Raw genomic sequence first — 23,115 nt, forward strand, 5'->3', positions numbered from 1 at the left:
AGGTCACCAGCCATTCAGGCTATACAAGAACATACAGCAAATACCAAACCTTTAGAGGTACCAACAGCCCTACCTTTAAAATGGCTAACTGAGAAGCCAATATGGATCAAACAGTGGCCTCTAGCTGAAGATAAACTACAGGCATTGGAACAGCTGGTGCAAGAGCAACTAGATGCTCACCATATTGAAGAATCAACCAGCCCTTGGAATTCTCCTGTGTTTGTTGTAAAAAAGAAATCTGGTAAATGGAGAATGGTGACAGATCTAAGAGCTGTCAACAAAGTAATTCAACCTATGGGCCCACTACAGTCTGGAATTCCTTTGCCTTCCCTGTTACCAAAAGGATGGCCTCTTATAGTTATTGATTTGAAAGATTGTTTTTTTACTATACCGTTACAAGAAAAGGATAGAGAAAAATTTGCCTTCACAGTGCCTACTTATAATAATTCTCAGCCTAATGAGAGATATCAGGGACTATCCTCCCACAGGGTATGCTCAATAGTCCTACACTGTGCCAATATTTTGTAAGTAAGCCATTGGAAATAATTCGTAAACAATTCCCCAAATCCATCATTTATCATTACATGGATGACATCTTGTTATCTGATTCAAATAAAGATACTTTAGAAAGGATGTTTGAAGAAGTAAAGAAAGTCTTGCCTAGGTGGGGATTACAAATTGCCCCTGAAAAGATTCAAAGAGGAAACTCTATTAATTACCTAGGTTACAGAATAGGGTTAGAGAAAATTAAAACGCAAAAGGCACAAATTAGGAGAGACCGCTTAAAGACTCTTAATGACTTCCAACGATTGTTAGGAGACATTTCCAGTCTACGACCAGCTGTTGGGATAACACCTGATCTAGTAGTTCATTTAAACAAAACCTTAGATGGTGATAAAGATTTGAATAGTCCAAGAGAACTGACAGCTGAAGCAGAAAAGGAACTGACAATGATTGAGGAAAAATTACAGGAGGCACATGTGGATAGGGTGAACCCAAATCTTAGCTGCATCCTAGTCATATTGCCTTCCAGAATTTCTCCTACAGGGATTCTAATGCAGAGGGAAGATATTATTTTAGAGTGGATATTTATACCTAATAAACCAAGTAAAAAATTAAAAACTTATGTGGAAAAAGTCTCTGAATTAATTATAAAAGGTAAGCTGAGACTTCGTCAACTAGCAGGTATAGACCCAGCAGAAATTATAGTGCCTTTTACTACTGAAGAAATAAAAAAGTTATGGGAAGACAATGAACCGTGGCAAAGAGCTTGTGCTAATTTTTTGGGAGAAATTAATAGCAACTATCCCAAAAGTGGTAGACTTAACCTCATAAAAAGAACTTCTTGGATTCTTCCTAGAATTGTACGTGATGCTCCAATAACTGGAGCCCGTACTTTCTATACTGATGCAAATAAATCAGGGAAAGTAGGTTACAAGTCAGATGAATTGAGTAAGGTGGAACAAAGCCCTTATAATTCTGTCCAGAAGGCAGAATTATATGCCATTCTTATGGTGCTAAGGGATTTTAAAGAACCTCTTAATATAGTTACAGATTCACAATATGCAGAAAGAGTTATCTTGCATATTGAGACAGCTGAATTTATACCAGATGACACAGAGTTGACTTCATTGTTTATCCAGGTACAAGACATAATCAGGAACAGGCTTTGTCCGATGTACATAACACACATCCGGTCCCATACAGGTCTGCCTGGTCCTCTAGCCCAAGGCAATGCTGAGATTGATCAATTATTGATTGTAAGTGTGTTGCAGGCCTCAGAATTTCATAAGAAGCATCATGTCAATATTAAAGGCCTAAAGAAAGAATTTTCCATTACTTGGCAACAAGCTAAGGACATTATAAAGAGATGTCCTACTTGTTCTTTCTATAATCAAACACCGTTGCCTGCAGGGAGTAACCCAAAGGGTACTAAGAGAAATGAAATCTGGCAGATGGATGTGTTCCACTTTATGGAATTTGGTAAATTAAAATATGTACACCACACCATAGACACGTATTCAGGTTTTCAATGGGCTACTGCCCTGAGCTCAGAAAAGGCTGATTCAGTAATCACACATTTATTGGAAGTTATGGCCATCATGGGTATACCTGCACAAATAAAGACAGATAATGGTCCAGCATATGTATCTAAGAAAATGAAATGCTTTTTTGATTATTATAATATAAAACACATTACAGGTATACCAAACAATCCTACAGGTCAGGCAGTTATAGAAAGATCAAATCGTACTATAAAGGATATGCTGAACAAACAGAAAGGGACTGAAAATACCCCCAGAAATAGATTACATAATGCTTTATTAACCTTGAATTTTCTTAACACTAATGAGAAAGGAACGACAGCAGCAGAGAGACATTGGATAATGGAAAAGTCTGCTGAACTAAATCAACCGATTTATTTCAAAGATGTGCTGACCTCTCAATGGAAGCCAGGAGATGTGCTACGTTGGGGAAGGGGTTTTGCTCTTGTTTCCACAGGAGAAGAAAAATTGTGGATACCATCAAAATTAATAAAGTTTCGATTTGAAGAGGAGAAACCTCTTGGAAAGGAGAAATGACAACTCATCCACAATGATGATATTCATACAGGTGGTAAGAAAAACATATAGAATGGGGGCAGGGTTCTGTTCTTATCTCCACAGGAAAACACTCATCTTTGAAAAATTCAAGGGACCCTGGATATTTGGATACTGACAGATGGAAAAATACCTGCCCAATAGGAAATATCAAGAACACTGAAAGGGTTGTGTAAGTAATATTAAACCATATTTCTAAATTTATAAAGCTGGTTTTGAAGTTGGACTCTGGCTCAGTCCTTCTCCAATTCCAAGCCTGTTAGTAAGAGAAAAACCCAGAGTTTCTGGAGTTTCTGTCTCATGTCAAGAGCCATGATATGGGACAGAAAGAAATATGAGTTTAGAAAACATCTTTGCTTTTCTTCATATCTATCATACTTTTCATTGAATATATCTATCATGTCTTTCATTGAATATATATATATATATATATATGTCTATATGATTAATGCTTAAGTTTTTCATAATGAACAATGAGTTTTTCCTGAAGTGACATTTGAAGTTTCCAGGAAGAAGATGGGGCCCCATAACAACAACTCCACCTGGTTGATATGACGTCATGATACTGATAGCGCTACAACAAGACCTGCTTTGGGTACCAGCTGCACAAGACAGTTCCAACTTGGTTAGCTGAAATGGTGCACATCTTATACAACATTTTGGCCAGACCTGCACAAAATACTCAGAGACTATTGGCAATTTTAAAAGACATTGATCTTGAAATTTAACCATCATTTTACTTTCACAGGATCCCCCAGAAAGAACGTCGCCTCTATGACAGCTGGAAGTAATTCTAGAGGACGACGTCCCCTCTCCCAGTAAAGTTTGCCCTTGGGTTTAGGGACATCATTTAGGGGTTGATTATAATTAGTATACGATTGAGGGTTGGGGGAGGAATTTTATAAGCTCAGGGATCTTTTTGAAAAAAAAAAGAGGGATGATGGGATAATAGATTTGTAATTGTGAGTTACTGTTGTTAGACAAATATATTGATATAGATTCTTGTATATTGATACAAAGTTAAATTGTATTGACTATTGTATGCATTCATGTTTCTACCTCTGTTTAAAACATTTTTTATGTATTGACATATATTGTATTGTATATATTTACCATATTGCAGTGTACATTTCTACCTCTGATTAAGATACTTATATAATGTTTGTGTATTGATATATATTTACCCACTGCAATGTATATTTGTACATTGTTTATATTTGGAGGTCATTGTCCTCATTTGTTTCACAGTCGTTTATTGTCTTAGTCTTTAAGTTAGATAGATATTGAGAATTATATAGACTAATAGTCATCTAAGTTTGTCATTTATAATTAGACTAATCAGGTTCTTTAGATATATAGAGATTATACTCAGTATAGATAGATAATCTTCAACTTCTTCAAAGAGCTGTAGAAAATGGCCTTTAATCTAACTCAGAGTTTTGTGGTAGTGAGACACAATTGCTCCTGGCAACACCACTCTATTCCCGAGAGAATGTTGAGCACCAAAGAAACTCCACCTGGAGCCTTTCCTTTTGGCAGAACTGGCCTTGGGGCAAAGAAATGCCCATACCTCAACCACTGACAAAGATACAGAGCGTGCATTAATGGATAAAACAGGGCTGTCTTATCCTGCCAAGACAGGGTAAGATAGTTTTGAAAAGTTGCTTGCCTTTGAAAATGGTGTGTCAGTTATGTTAGGCCTTAGCCAAAGTTGGTTGCTTCAACGCTGCTAATGTGACTTTGGGTGATTGCCTAGGTGGCTAGTTGTCTCTGTGATTTGTTGCATGTTTTAGAAGTTGTTTTACTGAACTTCCTAATTACCCAGGTAACATTATTTCCCTTCTCAGATCTTTGATGGGGTTGAAGACTATATAAATGTAGTTACTTTCTCTCATGACTTGGCCAAGTTATTTATTATACAAGACCTAAGCTAGTTAGAATAGGATATTTGTACTTATTGTATATAATTTCATAGTAGGTTTAGAACTCTCTTATTTAAACAGAAGGGGGAGGTGTTGCGGGAGGTCCTCCCACTCCTCCAGCCTATCGCCGCTGAGATACCAGCCCCTTGGGGCGTGGTCTCTCTCCCTTTAAAAAAGCGGCCACTTCCCTCTCCTCTCTCTCTTCACTTTCTGCTCTGCCGGCGATTAGACTCCTGGTTGCGTTGCGTAGAGGGCAGTTGCCTGGGACAGTGATCTGTAAGTTTTTCCCCTTTAAATAAATATCACCCTATTAATCATAATCCCAAATTGGTGTGGCATTGTTTGTGACTTACGCCTTCAGTACCTGAAAAGTTTTCTATCAAAATAAATAATTTGAAAATGCATTTCCAAGCCATAAAAGGACAATGAGAAAATTGGACAAATTTGAACACATTGAGATTGTATGAAAGAACTACTCGATTTTTAAGTGTGTCAAGGTATTGCATTTAAGAGTTTTAAGGATCCTTGTGTTTTAGAGATGCAGACATAAATGCTTATGGATAAAATATGTGATAGCAACATGGCCTGGACAGGAGAAAGGATGGATGGGAGCTAGGAAGTAAAAGACAACTGGTTTGAAATTGGAGCAAAGGCCTCAGCTATACACTCCATTATCCCATTCATTTCCCTCTGTGTCGGAAATCTTAATAAAACAGTGTCTTGACCAGATTTCCATGGCATTTACACATCACACTCACTGTGCAATATCAGCCAAATCCCTAAGATATTACCAGAAAGGATGCTTCATGCTGGAGTGGAATCTTCCAGTCTAGGAACAAAGGCCAGGACAGTAGCTCCTTTGGAGGTAGCCAAGGGCCACCATTTCAAGGGACTGATGATGCTAAGATTGTTAAGATCCCGTGTGTGTATGTGTTCGTGTGTGTATGTGTTTGTTTTTACGTGTGTGTATACGTGTGTGAATGCGTGTGTGTTCGTTTGTCTGTATTTGTTCATGTGTATGAGTAAACTCTTTAAAGGAAAAAAAGACTTGGATGAGAGACTAAGACATGATCTGGGCAGGCTTGAGGAAGTAACAAAAACTGAACTCTTTTTAAAGAGGTTTGCTACTTTAGCCATAAAATAGGTCTAGAAAATGCACCAGGACAAAGACAATGAATTCACAAACATGCCCAAACTTTGAATGAGAAGGTAAATTGTCTAGGACAAAAACCAAAACAATATAGAATCTTGGTTACAATGGGAGGTGAAGCTGTAGGGAGCAGGCAAAAATGCACCTCTGAAGGAACACAACTTTAGTTGGTATACTTAGACAGGTGCTTATGCAGGAGACTCCAGTCACCTTACCAAGCATCCTACAATGGGCAGAACATCCCTCAAAATGAAGAACTATGTGGTCCTGAAATATCTATCTGGAGGATAGCATTGTGAAATCATGATACACATATTTGGCCCTCTCATTTTCTCAAAACATATTTTCTAGTCTGCCCAAGTATTGGTTGCAATAGACACCAGGAACCAGAGTATTCAAGACTAATATTTTCATTCAAAATAACCTGTATCCCTTTGAGAAATTGCTGATGAAGTAGTGGACAGGGAATGGGATGACCTCTAGTAGCAGAGAATTTGACTTTATGGAAGGCCAAGAAAAGTGTACCAAAGTCACACTGGTGCTATGCACTAGAGGTGGTTTGTGCCTTCAAATACTCATGCTAATGTTTAATACCATTAAGAGACAGCAATGAGGTGGGAACAGGCAGAGTGTGTGATTCATAAGAGTGAGTTAATCTGTGAGTGTCATTGATGGTTTAGGAGAATGAGATAACTTATTTATGGGTTATCTCGGGAGAGGGTTTGCTGTAACACCCAGTTTCCGGGCCTCAGGTTAGCTCCTTTTCTCAACATGTACCCTTTACCACCTCAGAACTCAGAAACCAAGAAGGACCTGGGAACATCCCCTCAACTTGGACCAGAACCACGGGCTAGAAATAGATCCCTTTCCTCTGTAACTCATCCCGCCTGTGTATTATGTTGTTAGCAACTGAAAGTGAACTATGACACTGACACAAATTCAAGGGATTAAAACACACTGGATGTACAAACATCATAAAAGTATAAAAAGGAAAAGGTGAGAGAAAGACACAAAACTCACTGGAAAGCTCTAGGAGTTTCTGGGACACACACTCTGGAGGCCTTGAAAGTTGATAACTAAATTTAAAAAAATTGCCCAGCTCAATATTTCAATTATAAATTGTATTTTAAAAATAGAAAATTTTCCTTTTGGAAGAAAGAAATATGAGATGTTTTGTAGGAGATAAAAATCAGAAAAAATAATAAAGTAGAAAACTATCCGGGTTCAGTCTCAAAGGAAATAGCTTCCACTTGTGATGCCTAAAAGACCATCCAAACACCATCCGTCTTCCAGCTGTGTGTCCTTGTGTGGTCACCCCTTCCCAGGCTTCAGCCAAACTGCAGACTGAATGTGGATGCAGACAAGACTCCAGCTGTCCTCAAAAGGCCAATATTAAAACTACTTAAAAACTTATAAAACAATGCCATTCTTCTTTTGGTTTATGAGTATATGTCAATTTCAATTAAAAATAACAAGTGGGATTTGCTGTGCATGTATCCTGTCAGAGACTCATAAAACGTGAAAAATATAGTAATAATCAGAGACACCTATGATGACAATTTTATTCGCTATTCTCATCACTGAAATTTTTGGCTCAGAAAATTAATAACTGAAGGATTATTTTTTAATGAAGAAATCAAAGTTATAAAATATATATCATCACAGGGCTGGAGGGATGGCACACACACACACACACACACACACACACACACACACACACATTTGTGAGTTGCCAGAGGCACGAGGGTGCCAGGATCTAAACTCCTGTCCTATGATTGAATAGCAGGTACTTTTACGCACTGAGCTATCTCTCCAACCCCTGTAATATCAGTTTTAGTTTCTAATGTGGTCAATATTTGGCATAATGCTTATATACACACAATCTTTAGGGTCTCAGTAATTTTAAAGTTCCTAGGACACACCAAGTCCCATTGTTCTTTTAAATATGATTTTTACGTAGTTCTTAAACTTACTTCTGCTATCTAAATTCCAATTTCTCCCACCTATTATACCCATGACCTTGAATAACTCATTTAATCTCCTATGCTTTCATTTTTTTTATCTAGAAAACAGTAGTTCAATGTACAATGATGCAAATAAACTTTGCAACACCTCAACAGACATGGTCCAGATGTTCATTAGTAATTCTGACGGTTCAATAAGCAAATATTTATTTACTATCTACTATTTGCCTGTATAATCCCATTTGAAAATATGCCAGAAGTTTGTTTTCTATAACTAATGAATGCTTTTACTGGATTTGGTTTTTATCTTCTTCAGAGACCTATTATTCAATGAGTTAAATATTGACTTTCTGTTCACCAGGCTTGTTATCAAACTACAAAGTGAAAATATCACATTCATTGCAGTCAAATAAATTTCCAAAGTCAGTTCAATCAGTATCCACCCCATAAAAATGATCTGTTTTCCATATGCAATGGAGCGATGAAGATGGATGTTATACATAGCCTCCGTATTGAGAAAAGGAGCTAAATGAGAGGGAGACTTTCACAATGACTAACACGTAGCATTTAGCAATAAATTATTGCATAATTTCCAGAGGCTTGCTCTTTTCTCACCAGTTTGAAATAACACCCTCACTATGAGATCTGTGAAATTAGGGTCATCTTCTGCTCTTTCTGGCCCCCAGTAGAGATTTTAATTTCATCACTGAGGTTTGGACCTTACTGTTTGGTGTATTTCTCTCATCTAAGTTCATCTTTGAACCTCATTCAGTTCTTTTCTTCTGACATTAATTCTTGTTTCTCAGATGCTGTTCTCATTTATAGCAATCTAAAGGTTATTCTTCACATTTTCCTTCTATTTCTTCCACTTAATGCATTTAAAGTATGCTCTTCTAAGATCTAATGTGCTGATGACTGAAAAGAGTGTTAAAATACACAATCTGCTAGTATGGCACAGAAATGAACATGGAATAAAATTGGAGGTCACCAACACTTGACACATTCAGTTCTTGCATCTGAACTGGTACCCAGAATGTGCTGGGTGAGAAGGAAATGCTAGGAAGAGAAACTAGAGAAGGAAGAGTGAGATCACTGTGGAGAAGCGGAGACACACCCAGTTGTTCAAAAGAGCCAGTGAGGACAGCAGCAGAACATGAAAATGAGACTATCTGAGGACTTGGAGGCCACTGTCTATCGGCAGAAGCAGAGCGCAGGGGCATGGGATGGGGTTTTGGAGAGGAATGATGTTTCAATAGCATCACTTTGGTATCTAAGATGGGAGCAGGACCTGGAAGCAAGGATAGAGATGAGACCATTTGAAGCTGTCGCATCACAATGAACCCTAAGTGTAATCATGGGGGATTGTAGCAAAGTGGTCAGTTGGGTGGTTAGAACAAATGAAGCTTTGGACACTTGCTGAGGAGGGTGGAGCCAAGTCTTTTACAGAAATATACTTGGTAACACATGCCAGCATTTTCCATTTTGTTTATCAGTTGGCCTTCTCTGTGGGAAAAGAGATGGGAGCAGAGGGGAGGGAAAGGAAGGGAGTCTCCCAGACAACATGAAGAACGAAAGGACTCCTTACAGGGAAAGATCCTTAGTTAAGACACTAATATCTCCTCCTATTTAGGGAATTTTCTTTTTAAATATTCAGTTATCCAACCTGCACCTTCCTTGATGTCAATGAGTTTTTATTACAAACGCTGATGAACACTTCACACTCTCAGATGGATGACGTGTGACATCACAGGAGAGAAGGTTCTGGCTCCTGTCTCAGCTCTGCCACTTCCACACTGTTTGCCTGGGAAACTTCCTGGCATGAAGGAAGTATTGAATAAATGTCACTATTGTTAAACTTGCTCATGAACTAACTGTTGAGACTCTTAGGCAGATTAGCAATCTAGAATGTCTGTTTACAAGTGTTCAAGCATGTAACCATGGGCACTTGGTCTTTACAGTTTCTCTGTCTAGGGCACTCACGACCAGGTACTTTTGCTTTTCCAAACCTTCTCTATACAACAAAGATGCGTCCCAATGCGGAGATACTTTCTTTTTCCTAACAAAAAAATATTATGTTTGTTTGCAAGTCATATTGTGTTTGCAGTCTGTCCAGTATCTGCCGTTCTATGGAGAAAGTTGTCAGCATAGAAAAGGCCAGCATCGTAGATGTCCTGTCTTTAGGCTGAAAAGCCAGTTTTAGGTACTGTGCAAAGGAGATATGACTGTGTGTGCTGAGAGAGTCTTTAGTGGCTCACACTTCTCAACATCCTACTGTTTCTCTGCATCTTTTGCTTAAAATCAACCTCAGTGGCTCCTGTAAGGCCCTGAGCTGCCCGCCACAACAGCTAACTTCTCTGAAGGAGGAATTCAGTGCACTTCCATGTCACGTGACCTATAACCTCAACTTGAAATCTCTTTTGGATCACACCAGCATCTCACTTCTGATTTTGCAGTCATTCCCTAAGATATTCCTTACAGCGTAGGAAGCAATTACTATTGAAACTATACCTTGTCCGGGCAGATCAGCGTTATTAATTCATCAACTATTTCCATAGATTTCCTTATTGAAACAGGCAACTTACAGTTGGAAAACGTGGGTCCAATGAGCAGGAGCCCAAATGCACCCGGTCCCAGCTGCACACACCATGCCTAAACATCAGTGGAGACTTTCCTTGACTCCTAAACAGTTGGTCTCTGTTTGCTGCTCAGCAAAGTAGATTGGTAGATTGATTTACCTAGGGTTCCCTGGTTTTTCTCTGCTCAATTTTACTTTGTTCTTCATTTTTGAGATAGGAGCTAGCTCAACCCATTGAGGATATTTTCTCTGAGTTAACAATAGCAGAAGATGCATTGGAAAATGACTTTAATGGTTCTTAAGTTCTGCTTCAATAAAGAGACACATGGATGTGCAGAGAAGGAAGCCCTAAAGCCCGCCTTTTGCTTCTGTGAGATGAAGTGAGTGCTCTCATCCAGTGCTCTGTCTTATTTGGGGGACTTGGTTGACATGAGTTATGAGGCCTGGCCCACTTCCCTCTGAAGTGGGAATGGTAAATTTTGTTGAAAGACTATTGTGGGGGATAGAAGACATAATTTAAAGTATTTAGCATGGTTTCTGCCATATAAAAACAGTAACGTTAGCCATCTGGGCTTTCTGGCCACTTCACTGACAGCCATTCCACCAAACTGCAGGACCACTTGTTAATTGGCCACTCCCCTATGCACTTGAATCTCTTCAGCACCAAGAACTCTGTCTTCTTCTACTGAAGACACAGTATCCACAGACACAGAGGGTGAGGCCTTCTGGAGGGAATCAGCTCTGCTGTTCCTTAAAGCCATAGATATATGGAGAAAAAGAGAGTCTGCCTCACAGTCTACTATAGTGGCTAACCATGCGTTAGTGAATCAAATGAGCTCAGGAGAGTCCCTTCATTTAAAAATTAGTTATAACCATTCTATAATTTTGTTTATGCTATCTACATAATCCTGTATGTTGTTCCTTGATCATGGAACAATAACAAAAATGGAAAGTCTATGCATGTGTTCCTAAAGACGATATGATTATATTGTATAATGTGCCTCCAAAAAATGGTTAGTAAGGAAAAAAAAGTCAAGAAAAGAGCAGATGTAGCAGCAATTAAGATGAAATGAATTTAAAACTGACCTAATAGTAGATAAAGTTTGTGAGCATGAAATTTTTCTTCTTTAGTATATAGAAATTAAAAAGAAAGAAAGAAAGAAGATGGGGTTTATAAGAATCATCATATTATAAAATAACATAGCATAGTTCATTGAAAAAAACAAACTTCCCAAAGAGAAATTAAGTGGAGCATGCATCCAATGTTTAATTGTGTGAACTCATGCAGCAACAGTAAATATTGTATTTATTCCCTTCTGTAAGTTGTTAGGGTTGAACAAGTACGGAATATATGACTTACTTCGTTTAGAAACTATGGTCTTGTTTTGTAGATTAGGATGACTTTAAACACATAGATTTTCTGCTTTAGTCTCCCTAAGGCTGGGATTGCAGAGATACACCACCACCTTCCTATGTGACTTTCAAATGCTTTAAATGATGACAAGTTTTAAAAATCAAGAGAAGTGACCCATGTGTCCATTTTAAAGTCTGTCTTAATTAAGATCAATGGAGACACTATTTTGCTAACAAGAGACAGGTATCTGTCTCAGAAATGGTTTTCAGGTGTCGGTGTGTGTGTTCAACTAGACTATGGGAGAGTTCTCATGCTAAATCTTGACCAAACAGTGTCCTCTTATCTGTTCACCAATGTCAAAGATGTCCTCACAAACTAAGGACCTGCCCAGGATTTGCTCTGGCAGCATTAAACACTTGACTAAGGACTTTAGGATTTCCTGTTACAGAAGTGTGTGTGTGTGTGTTGGCTTAGAATCATTTGTTTAAATAAAGTTTGGAATAGAAGCATAAATCAAATAAACAGCACAATGCAGAACTGCTCTGAGCAGAAAACGGAGTAGCACTGAGTTAAGGAACACAGCTCTAAACCCAGTCTCCTGGGGAAGAGCACGTTTACTTCTGAATGTAATTATATTTGTTCAAATGCAAAATAGGCAAAGAACTGAAGTTAAAAGACAGAGACAGACATTAGAATCAGACTTAATGGAAAATGGCAATTCTTTGTGTATTTCTTTAAAAAAACAGATATAAAATAGTACTTCAAACTTCACTGGGTTCATAAAGAAGTTATATGTGTTCGACTGGTGCCCAGGCAGGGTCTGTTAGAAGAGTGAACCCTCGTGTACCGTCGAATGATGCAGTGGGATATCCTGCATTCCCTGGACTCCTGCAATGTGGTGCTGTCTCCGACAACTCCAGGATATTACATTCCAGAACATTTTCACATTCCTTCCATATAATAATGTGTGTGTGCGCGCACGCGTGTGCACATGCGCATGTGTGTACATGTATGTGGGTGCACGAATGTGTGTGCATAGCTGCATATGTGGACGTATGTGCATGCTTCTGTGTAAATATGTGTGTACATGAGTGTGTCTGTGTGGAAGTGCAGGTTCATGTGCACATGCATATATGGGTATGTGCTTGTGTTTATGCATGTGTATGTATGCTTGCGTGCATTCACTCATGCATGCATGGCATGTGTGTGCACATTTGGGAAACTAGATTTGGTTGCTGCATTTGAGTTTCCCCTTCTTACATTTGTGGTGGTTGAAGGCAGGGATTACATATGTATTCATCTCTGTAGTCCCAGCCCAATCCATCTTTAAATGTAGCAAAAGAAGATAACTTTGAAATGAATAAATGAGTGAACAAAAGAGTGTTGGCAGTGGGATTTAGTGTATTAGAGGTTTCACTAAAATAATTTAAATGCTGGAGAATTTGGAACAGAAATTTACAAAGTACAAGCAATGCTTACTTCAGCAACGCTTGGAGAGAAGGAATTTCATTCTACAAAGCATTATAGAGAATTTAAAAGATAAATTTAGAACTATATGCATATGCTCACACTTACACCCCTACATTCATGCACACATACATACAGCACACCTAAGCATAAACACATATGCATGTGTATGCACATATACATACACTTCAACCTATACACATGTATGAATGCACACAGGAACACACACCAGCATGCATCATCCATTCACATATATGTACACACAAGTACCCACTTATGTAACCATGTGTACACAAATCCCATGCATATATGAATAAAAGCACACATGCATGCACTTATGGAGGCAAGGGTGGCTTGACTGAGAATGGCTCCAATAGGCTCATATGTATGAATGCTTGAGCTATCAGTGAGTGCCACTACTTAAGAGCGATTAGGAGTGTGACCTTGTTGGAGTAGGTGTGGCCTTCTTAGAATAAGTGTGTCATTGGGAGTGGGCTTTGGAGTTACAAATGCTCAAGCCAGACCCATTGCCTCCTCTTCCTGCTGCCTTTGCATTCAAATACGGAAATCTCAGCTATCATGTCTGCCTGTTTACCATCATGCTCACCATGATGAGGATGGTAGACTGCAAGCAAGGCCAAATTAAATGCTTTCCTCTATAAGAGTTGCCATGTTCATTGTGTCTCTTTACAGCAATAGAACAAGACTAAGATACACATGCACACATACACACGCAGAAACACAAGGGCATACACATATATGTATATACACATGAATATCCGCTCCCATACAGGCATACACATGCACACACATTTATACAGAAGCTTGCATATATATAATATACATATATCCACTAACATACATATACATACACATGAAAATGCATATACACACATCATTATATGAAAAAGTGTGATACTATTTATGTTTTAACGCTTTAAAATATTATACACTGAGTTAGACACAGAAGAATCATAGCGATGGGAGAAAATTAACAGTGTTGACCATGAAGACTTAAACTTTCTCAATATTGTTTTAATTTTTTAAAGTACAATGCACTGTCATATTCTTTGGGCAGTGAGAAGAAAATTCAGGACTCAGAAGTTCCAGCAGGAGCATAGCTGCCATGGTTAGTATGGATGCCCTCTGTACATTGCTGTCAGTGAGATACAGGTGCCAAAGGGTCATTAAGAATGGTCAAAGATATAACACTCAAGGCTATATTTCCATCTCCTCCTTACTTTACTGTGTCATAGCTCTCACCATGTTTATTAATCATCAGGCTCGACAGAATGACCTTCACTTGGGAAGTTGGCAGTGGGTTTGGAAATGAAGTCCAGTGAATTGCTACACATTTATTTTTAGGGTAATGGGAAAACTGCCAAAGGGTGACCTCTTTCTGAGAGCACATTAAAGCAAATACAACTGGTGAATTATCTTCTCAAGAGCCCAAGTGCTGGTTACATAAATTACAGTGGAGGAGATTGTTGGATAGTTTTGTGGAGTACAGAAGATAAAGTGTACCGAACTTAAAGGTCGAGGAAATGCAGCTCATGCAGGTGGTGTGGACACACTTCTACCAGTCCTCTTGGTTAAACTGTACCGAGGAGGAAATTGATGCTAAGTCAGTCGTATTTTAAAACATCAATTCTTTTCACCAGTTGAAGCATTTTCTTAATAAACACAATACACCTCTGTCCTGTTTTCACTGTGGCCTACCCATGATAGTTCTTCGCTAATTCAGCAATTTCTAAATGCCCTTATTTCTGATAAGGGGCCAGTGTTTCAGGGAGCCAACCACCACATAAATAAACCACTACATATGGAATTAGTTATGAGCAGGTATTGATGGAATGTCGTTTTCTGAATATCACTGCTCAAGCAGTGCTCAGTTATATGTACATTGCTTTATTAATCTCACACCAGTACTTATCAAAGGGCCTTGGCATGACAAGTACTCAGTAAGGAACTAATTTACAACGGGTAATTAATTCATGAATAATTAATACCTAAACTAAAATGTTATAACAAAACAATTGCAAATACATCCATGCTATGTAGACTTGAGTCTTATAAAGAATACATTTTAATTATGTTATGGTATTTGCTCAATCATATCACACTGAATATCTATACTAGCAATCTTGTCATGTAGTCAAACATTCAAATAATGAGAATGCAGCAATAATTACTTATGATGACCAGTTCATACGGAAAATATTTGTTTACTGAATGCCTAGTATTTTTCTTGTCATTGTGTACACAGAGAAAGCCAGTAAGAAATGCTTGCTTCTCCTATAAAACCAGTTACTGGCAGGTGTTCTTCTTTTTCATCTCTTTGCTAGACCTTGTGTGATTCCTGCCCATTTCCTCGTTTCACCCTCCCCACACTGGGGATGCCTTTTCCTCTGGACTCCTCACCAAATGTGAGCGTGGTGCACATCTTTCTACCACACATTTCTAAGTGCCCCAGCTTTACATCCTCTTAATATTCTTGTTTAGCATTCTAGATGTTTCCTCACTTGACAAACATGTCTGAAAGGAAGTGTGTGGTTGAGGGTTGAGACCTGGAGCACACCATCTGGATTTGGAACCTGACTTGACCACTTCCTAACTGTCGCACAGGCAGCTTGATTCCCTCCTGAGCAAGGAGGGAGGAACAGTTTGCCTCTGTGTGGAGATGAGGTGAGTCCAGCAGAACCTACAATACTTAGAGAGTGGGAAGGAGGAGGTACTTTGTGATGCCAGAGCCGCCATTCACATAAGCTCAGTTAACTGTCTTGCTGTTCTCCTTCTGACCCTGTTGGCTTGTACACAGACCTCTGCCTTTAATTAACTCACAGTCCAGCTCTATTGTAATTTCACCAAACCACGGAAGTTCTTCTTGTTATCTCTAATTTCTAGAAACTTCTAGCTTCTCTCCCCTCACTTGCATTTGCTCATTGATTCCCAATTCACCCAAACCCCAACTCTCTGTCTTCCCTGAGTGTGTATACTTCACAGCTCTCCTCCATGCTTAGAAACCTCTTTGCCCTTTAGCCAATTGATGGGCATATATGTTCCCCGAAGTTCCCCTTATTATTCTAGAACCTACAAATCCCAGCTCACAGGCCAGAAAGACAGCTCAGTAAGTTAAAGAGCTTGATGTGCAAGCCTGACAGTGGGGATTGATCTTCAGAATCTATGCAAAAGTGGAAGCAGAGAACTGATTCCACAAGTGGTCCTCTGACACACACACACACACGCACACACGTATGCACGCATGCACACATGCACACACACGCGCACACACAGACACACGCATGCACACACACACATTTGAAAAAGAAAGCCCTCAAGCCCTTCCCTCTGCTCCCACAGGAAACCATATAATCTCCTAAGCTTTATGAGTATTTATCTGGGTGCTTAAAGAGAATCTTTATTGAAACGTTTTTTGGTTTTTTTTTTTTGTATATGGTAACTCTTCATTTTGTGTTCAGGACAGAGGGAAATGAAGTCATACAAGAGAACGTTTAGCATGAATCTACATATAGGAAGCACATAAGAATTGCTACACACATACCCATGGAGTATTACAACCTTGCTCTAACTTCACGAAGGATTTATAAAAGTATTTCTAAATATCTATTTTTAGTTGTTTCTTGTAAGCATCGCTGAAAAATGTGCTTTAATTCTGCTCTGTTTTAAAACAGTGCCTTACAATGTCTTTGAGAGTAAATTGAGATGTTACTGCAATGGCAATGAGTTAGATGATCCCCATTCTGTGCATATGTTTGGTGGAGTAACTTCTGCAAAGCAAAAGCACATTTAACTCAAAGCATTACAGTTAAGAGCATTAATATACATCCACTGAGAATCAGCTAATAATTACGCAGATTTGTGTCTTTGAGACTGGCTTATCTGTAAAACAGAAATAGGCTAGAATAATTGACCTTGGGAGGATCTAAAAGAAGATGCTCAATTATAAATTTATGCTAGTCTACGGATGTTATAGATTACAGAGAACCCTAACATGGAAGGAGTACTCAAGACTCCAGTAACAAGTCTGAAGAGTTAAGGTGTTCCTGCTTGCCCCAGACTTGCTGCTGAAGGGTGTCTCATTGAACTTGGGGACCCTTGAAGTGGAGTGCATTCAATATCACTTCAATCACTTTGAGGAAATACCTTCTAACCGTGAACAAAAGACACGTATTTCTATGCAGAGCCCCACTGGAAGCCCTTAAAGTATTAAGGCGCCAGCTTCTCCACAGCCACTTAGAAGTGGGCAGGGCCTGTTAAAAGAGGAGACCAGACAGCTGACATGTGTGGTCATGGCATCTCAGCCGTGGCCCACGTGTGACCTCAGCATTTTGTGTCAGCTTGTTAAAAAATACATCTATTTCCTGCATCAAATTGTGACACGATCTTTAGCTGTATTCTTATCTTCAAAGGTAAACATGCTTGACTTGGAGTTTACTGAGATGGAATAAATTTTAAAATGCTTCTATAGAAGGTAACTAAAATGTTCTTTTAAAATGTGCATGTTTTAGCCAGGCGGTGGTGGCACACGCTTTTAATCCCAGCACTTGGGAGGCAGAGGCAGGTGGATCTCTGCGAGTTCAGGGCCAGCCTGGTCTATGAGAACTACACCAGGACAGGCACCAAAGCTACAGAGAAACCTTGTCTCTAAAAACCAAAGAGAAAAAAAAGTTCATGTTTTACTTAAAGCAAGATAGTCCTAGGGAAATTGTGTTACTGTGATATCCAGGTTGTCCAGTTATTATAAGCAATTGCTCCTGTCCTCTTGTACACATAAGACTATGTTAAACAAAAAAACTAGACTTTTGTTTAGAATTATATATAATATATATATATCCCTATGTATTTATAGAAAATACAAACAGAATTTGCAATTTTATCAGATGTTCTCCAACGTGTATAAATATGCCATGTATTTATAACCACACTCTGAACATGTAAAAAAAACTTTAATTACATAATTTTTCTTTTGCCATAAAACCCAGTGTTTGATTTATGCAGTAGCTACAAATGTCTGTGGCACTAGAATAAAACTGCATATTGAGAGGAGGAGAATCACTGAACGGCAGCACGGTCCCCAGTGTCAGAACTAAAATGGACTGTTGAAAATGTGTCACACATCACTAAGTTATAATAGCCAACCACAGCGACTCTCGGGCATTGTAGGCCACACACACTCTTAAAATAGCATCGCAGTTTAAGGTATAAAGAGATGTCACTGTTTCTTAGAAACAAGGGATAATTGAAATGTAAAAGTATTCGCTTATCTCCATGACGCAGAAACGGAGATGAAGGCTGACGATGAGTCTGCCTACCTTCCATTGCCCGTTTAAAGAAGACCTTGCAGCTCCCACAGGTGAGCACGCCATAGTGACAGCCAGATGCTTCGTCCCCACAGATTAAACAGATCTTCTGAGGTAAGGAATCAAAGCCATACTGTGGGTTCTGGCTGGTTTCCGAGTCTGGCCTTGAAACGCAAAATAGGCTCCACTTAGTTTTAGGTTCACTGCTGTCTGATAAAGAAAGTTTTCTTAAACTGGCATTGATGACACCAAAGCCTTTTTTTACACAGAAACATATGATTTAGTCATATTTTTGGTTTGTGTTTTAGTTTTTTATATAGGTCTCATAAAGCCAGGTTGGCTTTAAACTTCCTACATACCAGACACAGGCCTTGAACTCATGAACTTTCAGTCTCCAGCCTCCAAGTGCTAGGAATAGAGGATTTTCCCCCATACCCAGTTTATGAGGTGCTGGAGACAGAAATCTGGGCTTAGTGTATGATGGGCAAGCAGCCACCTTTCTAGGAACTGAGCCACATCCCCAGCTCCCAGGACCACACACACACACACACACACACACACACACACACACACACACACACATTTCAAAGTCAGGTGAACTGAACTTGCAACTTCATAAACTGCCTATAATGGATTCGTTGAACCTGTAATTTATTAGCCATTCTTTAAAAATCATAAAAGGTGGGCCAGAACATCCTTTCACGTTCACAAAGCTAGGATCTCCCGGTTAAAAACAGATCTTTACTCATGTTCTCCCTCCTTCTGCTCCTCATTTGGACCTTGGGAGCTCAGCCCGGTGCTCCATTGTGGGTCTCTGTCTCCATCTCCATTCATCACCTGATGAAGGTTCTATGGTGATATGCATGATATTCATCAGTATGGCTATAGGATAGGGTCATTTCAGGCTCTCTCTCCTCAGCTGCCCAAGGAACTAACTGGGGACATCTCCCTGGACACCTGGGAGCCCCTCTAGAGCCAAGTCTCTTGCCAACCCTAAGATGGCTCCCTTAATTAGGATATCTACTTCCCTGGTCCCATATCCATCCATCCTTTATCCCAACCATCCCATTCCCCCAAGCTCAGGAAGTCAGGACCGCAAGGGGGGCACCTACCCACTGAGACGGTGGGGCTGATCTATTGGGAGCTCACCAAGGCCAGCTGGACTGGGATAAAACCGGACTCTCTGAACACGGCAGACAATGAGGGCTGCTGAGAAGCCAAGGACAAGGGCACTGTGTTTTGATCCTACTGCATGAACTGGCTTTGTGGGAGCCTAGCCTGTTTGGATGCTTACCTTCCTAGACCTGGATGGAGGGGGAAGGACCTTGGACTTCCCACAGGGCAGGGAACCCTGACTGCTCTTTGGACTAGAGAGGGAGGGGGAAAGGAGTGGAAGAGGGGAAGAGGAGTGGGGAAAGGGGGGAGGAGTGGGGAGAGGGGGAAAGAAATGGGAGGCAGGGAAGAGGCAGAAATATTTTTAATAAATAAAAAGAGTCCTTTATACAGAAGGGATTTTGTCTTTGGAGGATGAAATGTGACATCCTTCCTGATTGCGAGATCACAGCAAACACGGCTGAGTTTTGGGAGTTTAAGTGAACTTAGCAGTGGTTCCGTTTTGAAAACACCACCCTGTAATGACTGATTGCTCTAACACATAAATGTAGGTGTTATTTTAAGGTATCGTTAACACACTGACTTTAGTTCGCCTGGTCACAACAGAGAAGACTACAGATCCGAGCGTTTTTTTTTTCTGGCAGCACTGTACTTGAGTATAAACCCACCTTCCAAATTCTTCCCTTCTGCAGTTTACTTCACTCTTGAGATTCCTAGGAAAAACTAGGCCAGAGACCTGATCTGATCCCTGAGGAGTTTCTGCTTTCAGTTCTGAAGCCACATTTAGGCCCCACCCCTCCCAGAGGACCTGTGCCTTAGTGCCTCAGTCTCTCCAACACACACACACACACACACACACACACACACACACACACACACACACACACAGAGAGAGAGAGAGAGAGAGAGAGAGAGAGAGAGAGAGAGAGAGAGAGAGGGTCCTTGTACTTTTCAGGAAGTATTTAATGAATCTAAGGAAGCACTCACTACAAGGCATCCCAACACCCGGTTCTCAGGACAATCTCTGCAGGTTTTGAAACAGGGTAGTTCCGCTTCTGAAAGTTTTCAGTGTTTGAGGGAGGGTGCAACAAAACTGTCTGCACCCCTTTTAAGCCCCCAGAAAACGTAAAACGAAGGGAGGGACAGGCAAGAGGGTGTCGAGACCCTAGGCCTCCCGTGGAGACCCTGCTACCTTGAGCTGCTGGAGGGTGGGGCAGAGCGGCCCGGGGCAGGTGCTCACCTCAAGTAGTTGAGATAAGGCGTGTAGACCTGGGGCAGGCTGTCCTTGAGCACGGCGGCCTGGTAGCCCAGCTGCGGGAGCCCGTTGAGACCTAGCGGCGGGTAGATGGCGGGGGCTGCCGAGGCAGCCGGAGTGGCGGGCAAGCTGTCCCTCGGGAGCAGGCAAGAGCCGGTGGTCGGGGGCTTGCAGGGCAGCGGCGGGAACGAGCCCTGCGTGGGCGGCGCGCCCTCAGCTTTGTACAGGATGCACTCCAGCGCGGATCCCGAAGAGGACGCGGGCGACACCGCAGAACTGCCGGGGCCGCTGGCCACCGCTGCCTCTCCGGGCCTGGAGGAGGGAGCTCGAGGCGGCGCCGGCGCCAGCGGGAAATCTGGAAAGGTGGCAGCGCTGGCTCCAGCCACCAGGTAGGGGCGCGGTGAGCGCGCAGATGCCTCGGCTCCCTCCTCCTCCTCCTTGATCTTCAGGCTTGGCGGCTGGAAATCGCCATAGAGAGGGAACGCGTCCTCTTTGGGGTCGCCGTCCTGCGGGAAGGTGCAGTCTGGGAAGTCGCCGCAGGGCACTGGCGGTGATGGAGCGGAGGGCGAGCCTCGAAGAGGGGCAATGGAGCCCTGGGCTGAGGCCCCGCCGTCGTTGCTGTCCCCCTCCAGCAGCTGCCGGGTGCGGGCTGCCAGGAGCGCGTGGTTGAGAGGCAGAATGGGCACGTGGATGAAATCCACCAGTGTGGTGGCCAGTGGGGAGCGCCCGGGCGTCAGGGGAGCGTCTTGCTCCAAGGAGACCCTGGGAGCAGAAAATCGGGAATCTTCCTTGGGAACCAGGGTGACGCCTCCTGGGGCCGCTGCGGGCGCGCTGGCTACAACTCCTCCTCCGCTGTTCGTGCCTTCCAGTGCTAGAGGTTTGCTCTTTAGAAGCGGACCCGCGGAGCCCTCAGTCTCTAGACCACAGTCCTCCTCCTCCTCCTCTTCCTCCTCCACTGCAGATGGCTTCGCAGAAGGCTTCACTCCTGCCCCGGGCCAATGAGCACTCCCTGAGGTCGGGAGCAGCAGCTGCCTGGGTGGTGACAGCCCCTTGGGCAGCCCCTTCTGCCCCGCTCCTGTCCCGGAGCTGTCCCCAGCCTTGCTCTCTGCCTGGCTCATGAGCGGGGACAACTCCTTGGTAGCAGGGACACTGCGGGGTTCTTCTGGAAGCTCCGATCCAAAGAGACACCAAGATGTGATGTCCTCGCAGGCTGGAGGACTGGTGTGGCTCTGCTCAGTTCCCGAGGGCGCCAGTAGCGTGTCTAAGACACTGTCTAAGAGTCTGCTGTCCTTCTCTGGGGCTCTGGGACTGCTCCCTCCTGCCCCACGAGAGGCGCCGACTCCAGTGAACGCTCCTTTCACTTCGGACAACGACCGCTCGTTCTGTGCTTTTCCGCCTGGGAACTCCGGACCCTGGCAGGACCGAGGGAAGAACAGCCTCTCGTCCAGGGAAATGGGTATAGGCGAGACTACAGACGCTGTGTTCGACGGCTGGCTCCTCTGAAAGATGTAGGGGTCCAAGCGTCCAAGCGAGGGGGACCCGACGTGGGTGGGGGAGGGCGCGGCTGTCGACGCGTGGGGTGCCCGCGGATTTTTTGCCGGCAGCTCAGTCATGACGACCCGAGCTCCCCTTTTCTCCTCCCCTGTCTCCAGGGAGGAGGGAAAAGAGAAGGAGGAGGGGGTGCCGGTGATATAGGGGCAGAGGGAGGGGGAAGTGGGTGTTGAAGCGCAGGGCCCTTGGGATCTCCACCTCCTGGCCGGGAGGGGCGGTGCTGGTCAGCTCCTGTCCTTACCCTCCACCCAGAGGCAGAGGAAGGGTGGCAGTCGCGCTGTCCCAGCGGTGGGGTGAGGGCAGGAAGAGGTAGATAGAGCAAGCTGATCTCTGAACTGGAAGAGTTCTTCAAAAGACTTTTTCTGTGTCTGTCTGGGTGCTCAAGCGTCCCGCGCTGAAGTGATAGGTGCTGCGAAAAGGGCTTCTGCTATTTGCGGACTTGTTCCCTTGGTAGAAAGCCGGACATCTAGGAAGTCTGCACCACAGTCCAAGCTAAAATCCTGGGGCAATCCATTCTTAGTCATCCTACTGCGGCGACAGCTTCTAAAGCTCCCTGGGTTCTTTCCAGTCTCAGCAGTCTCTGGTTTCAGGTTCCTCAGGGAAACCCCAAGGGAAGCAAGTTCTCTTTGGGCTTGCAGAATCATCACACTCGCAAATACTACAAAGCATCACTGATAGTGACAGTCTAGACTGACTCCATAGCTTTCTAACAAACCTTACACTCTAGGAAGGCCCGCCCAAAGCCCCTCCTTAGCCAATCACGGGCTAGATCCAAAACTCTGGAGCTGGCATTCCTGCCACCCACTAGTCTGAGTTCCACTTGGAATATCAAGTGCTCTGGGA

General features: G+C 42.2%; 1 protein-coding gene across 1 annotated transcript in view; it reads right to left on the bottom strand.

Annotated features, from left to right (window-relative positions):
• Positions 1 to 22,466, bottom strand: part of Pgr (progesterone receptor) — a 67,248-nt gene extending 44,782 nt beyond the window's left edge. Inside the window, exons 1-2 of the mRNA XM_075966836.1 lie at positions 20,707 to 22,466; positions 18,366 to 18,517 (exon numbers count right to left, since the gene is read on the bottom strand). Of these exons, the coding sequence (XP_075822951.1) occupies positions 18,366 to 18,517; positions 20,707 to 22,334 (1,780 nt within the window). The 5' untranslated portion in view covers positions 22,335 to 22,466. The remainder of the gene's footprint in view (positions 1 to 18,365; positions 18,518 to 20,706) is intronic.
• Positions 22,467 to 23,115: the final 649 nt, after the last annotated feature.

The sequence above is a fragment of the Microtus pennsylvanicus genome, chromosome 3 (assembly GCF_037038515.1).
Source record: "Microtus pennsylvanicus isolate mMicPen1 chromosome 3, mMicPen1.hap1, whole genome shotgun sequence".
Classification (NCBI taxonomy): domain Eukaryota; kingdom Metazoa; phylum Chordata; class Mammalia; order Rodentia; family Cricetidae; genus Microtus; species Microtus pennsylvanicus.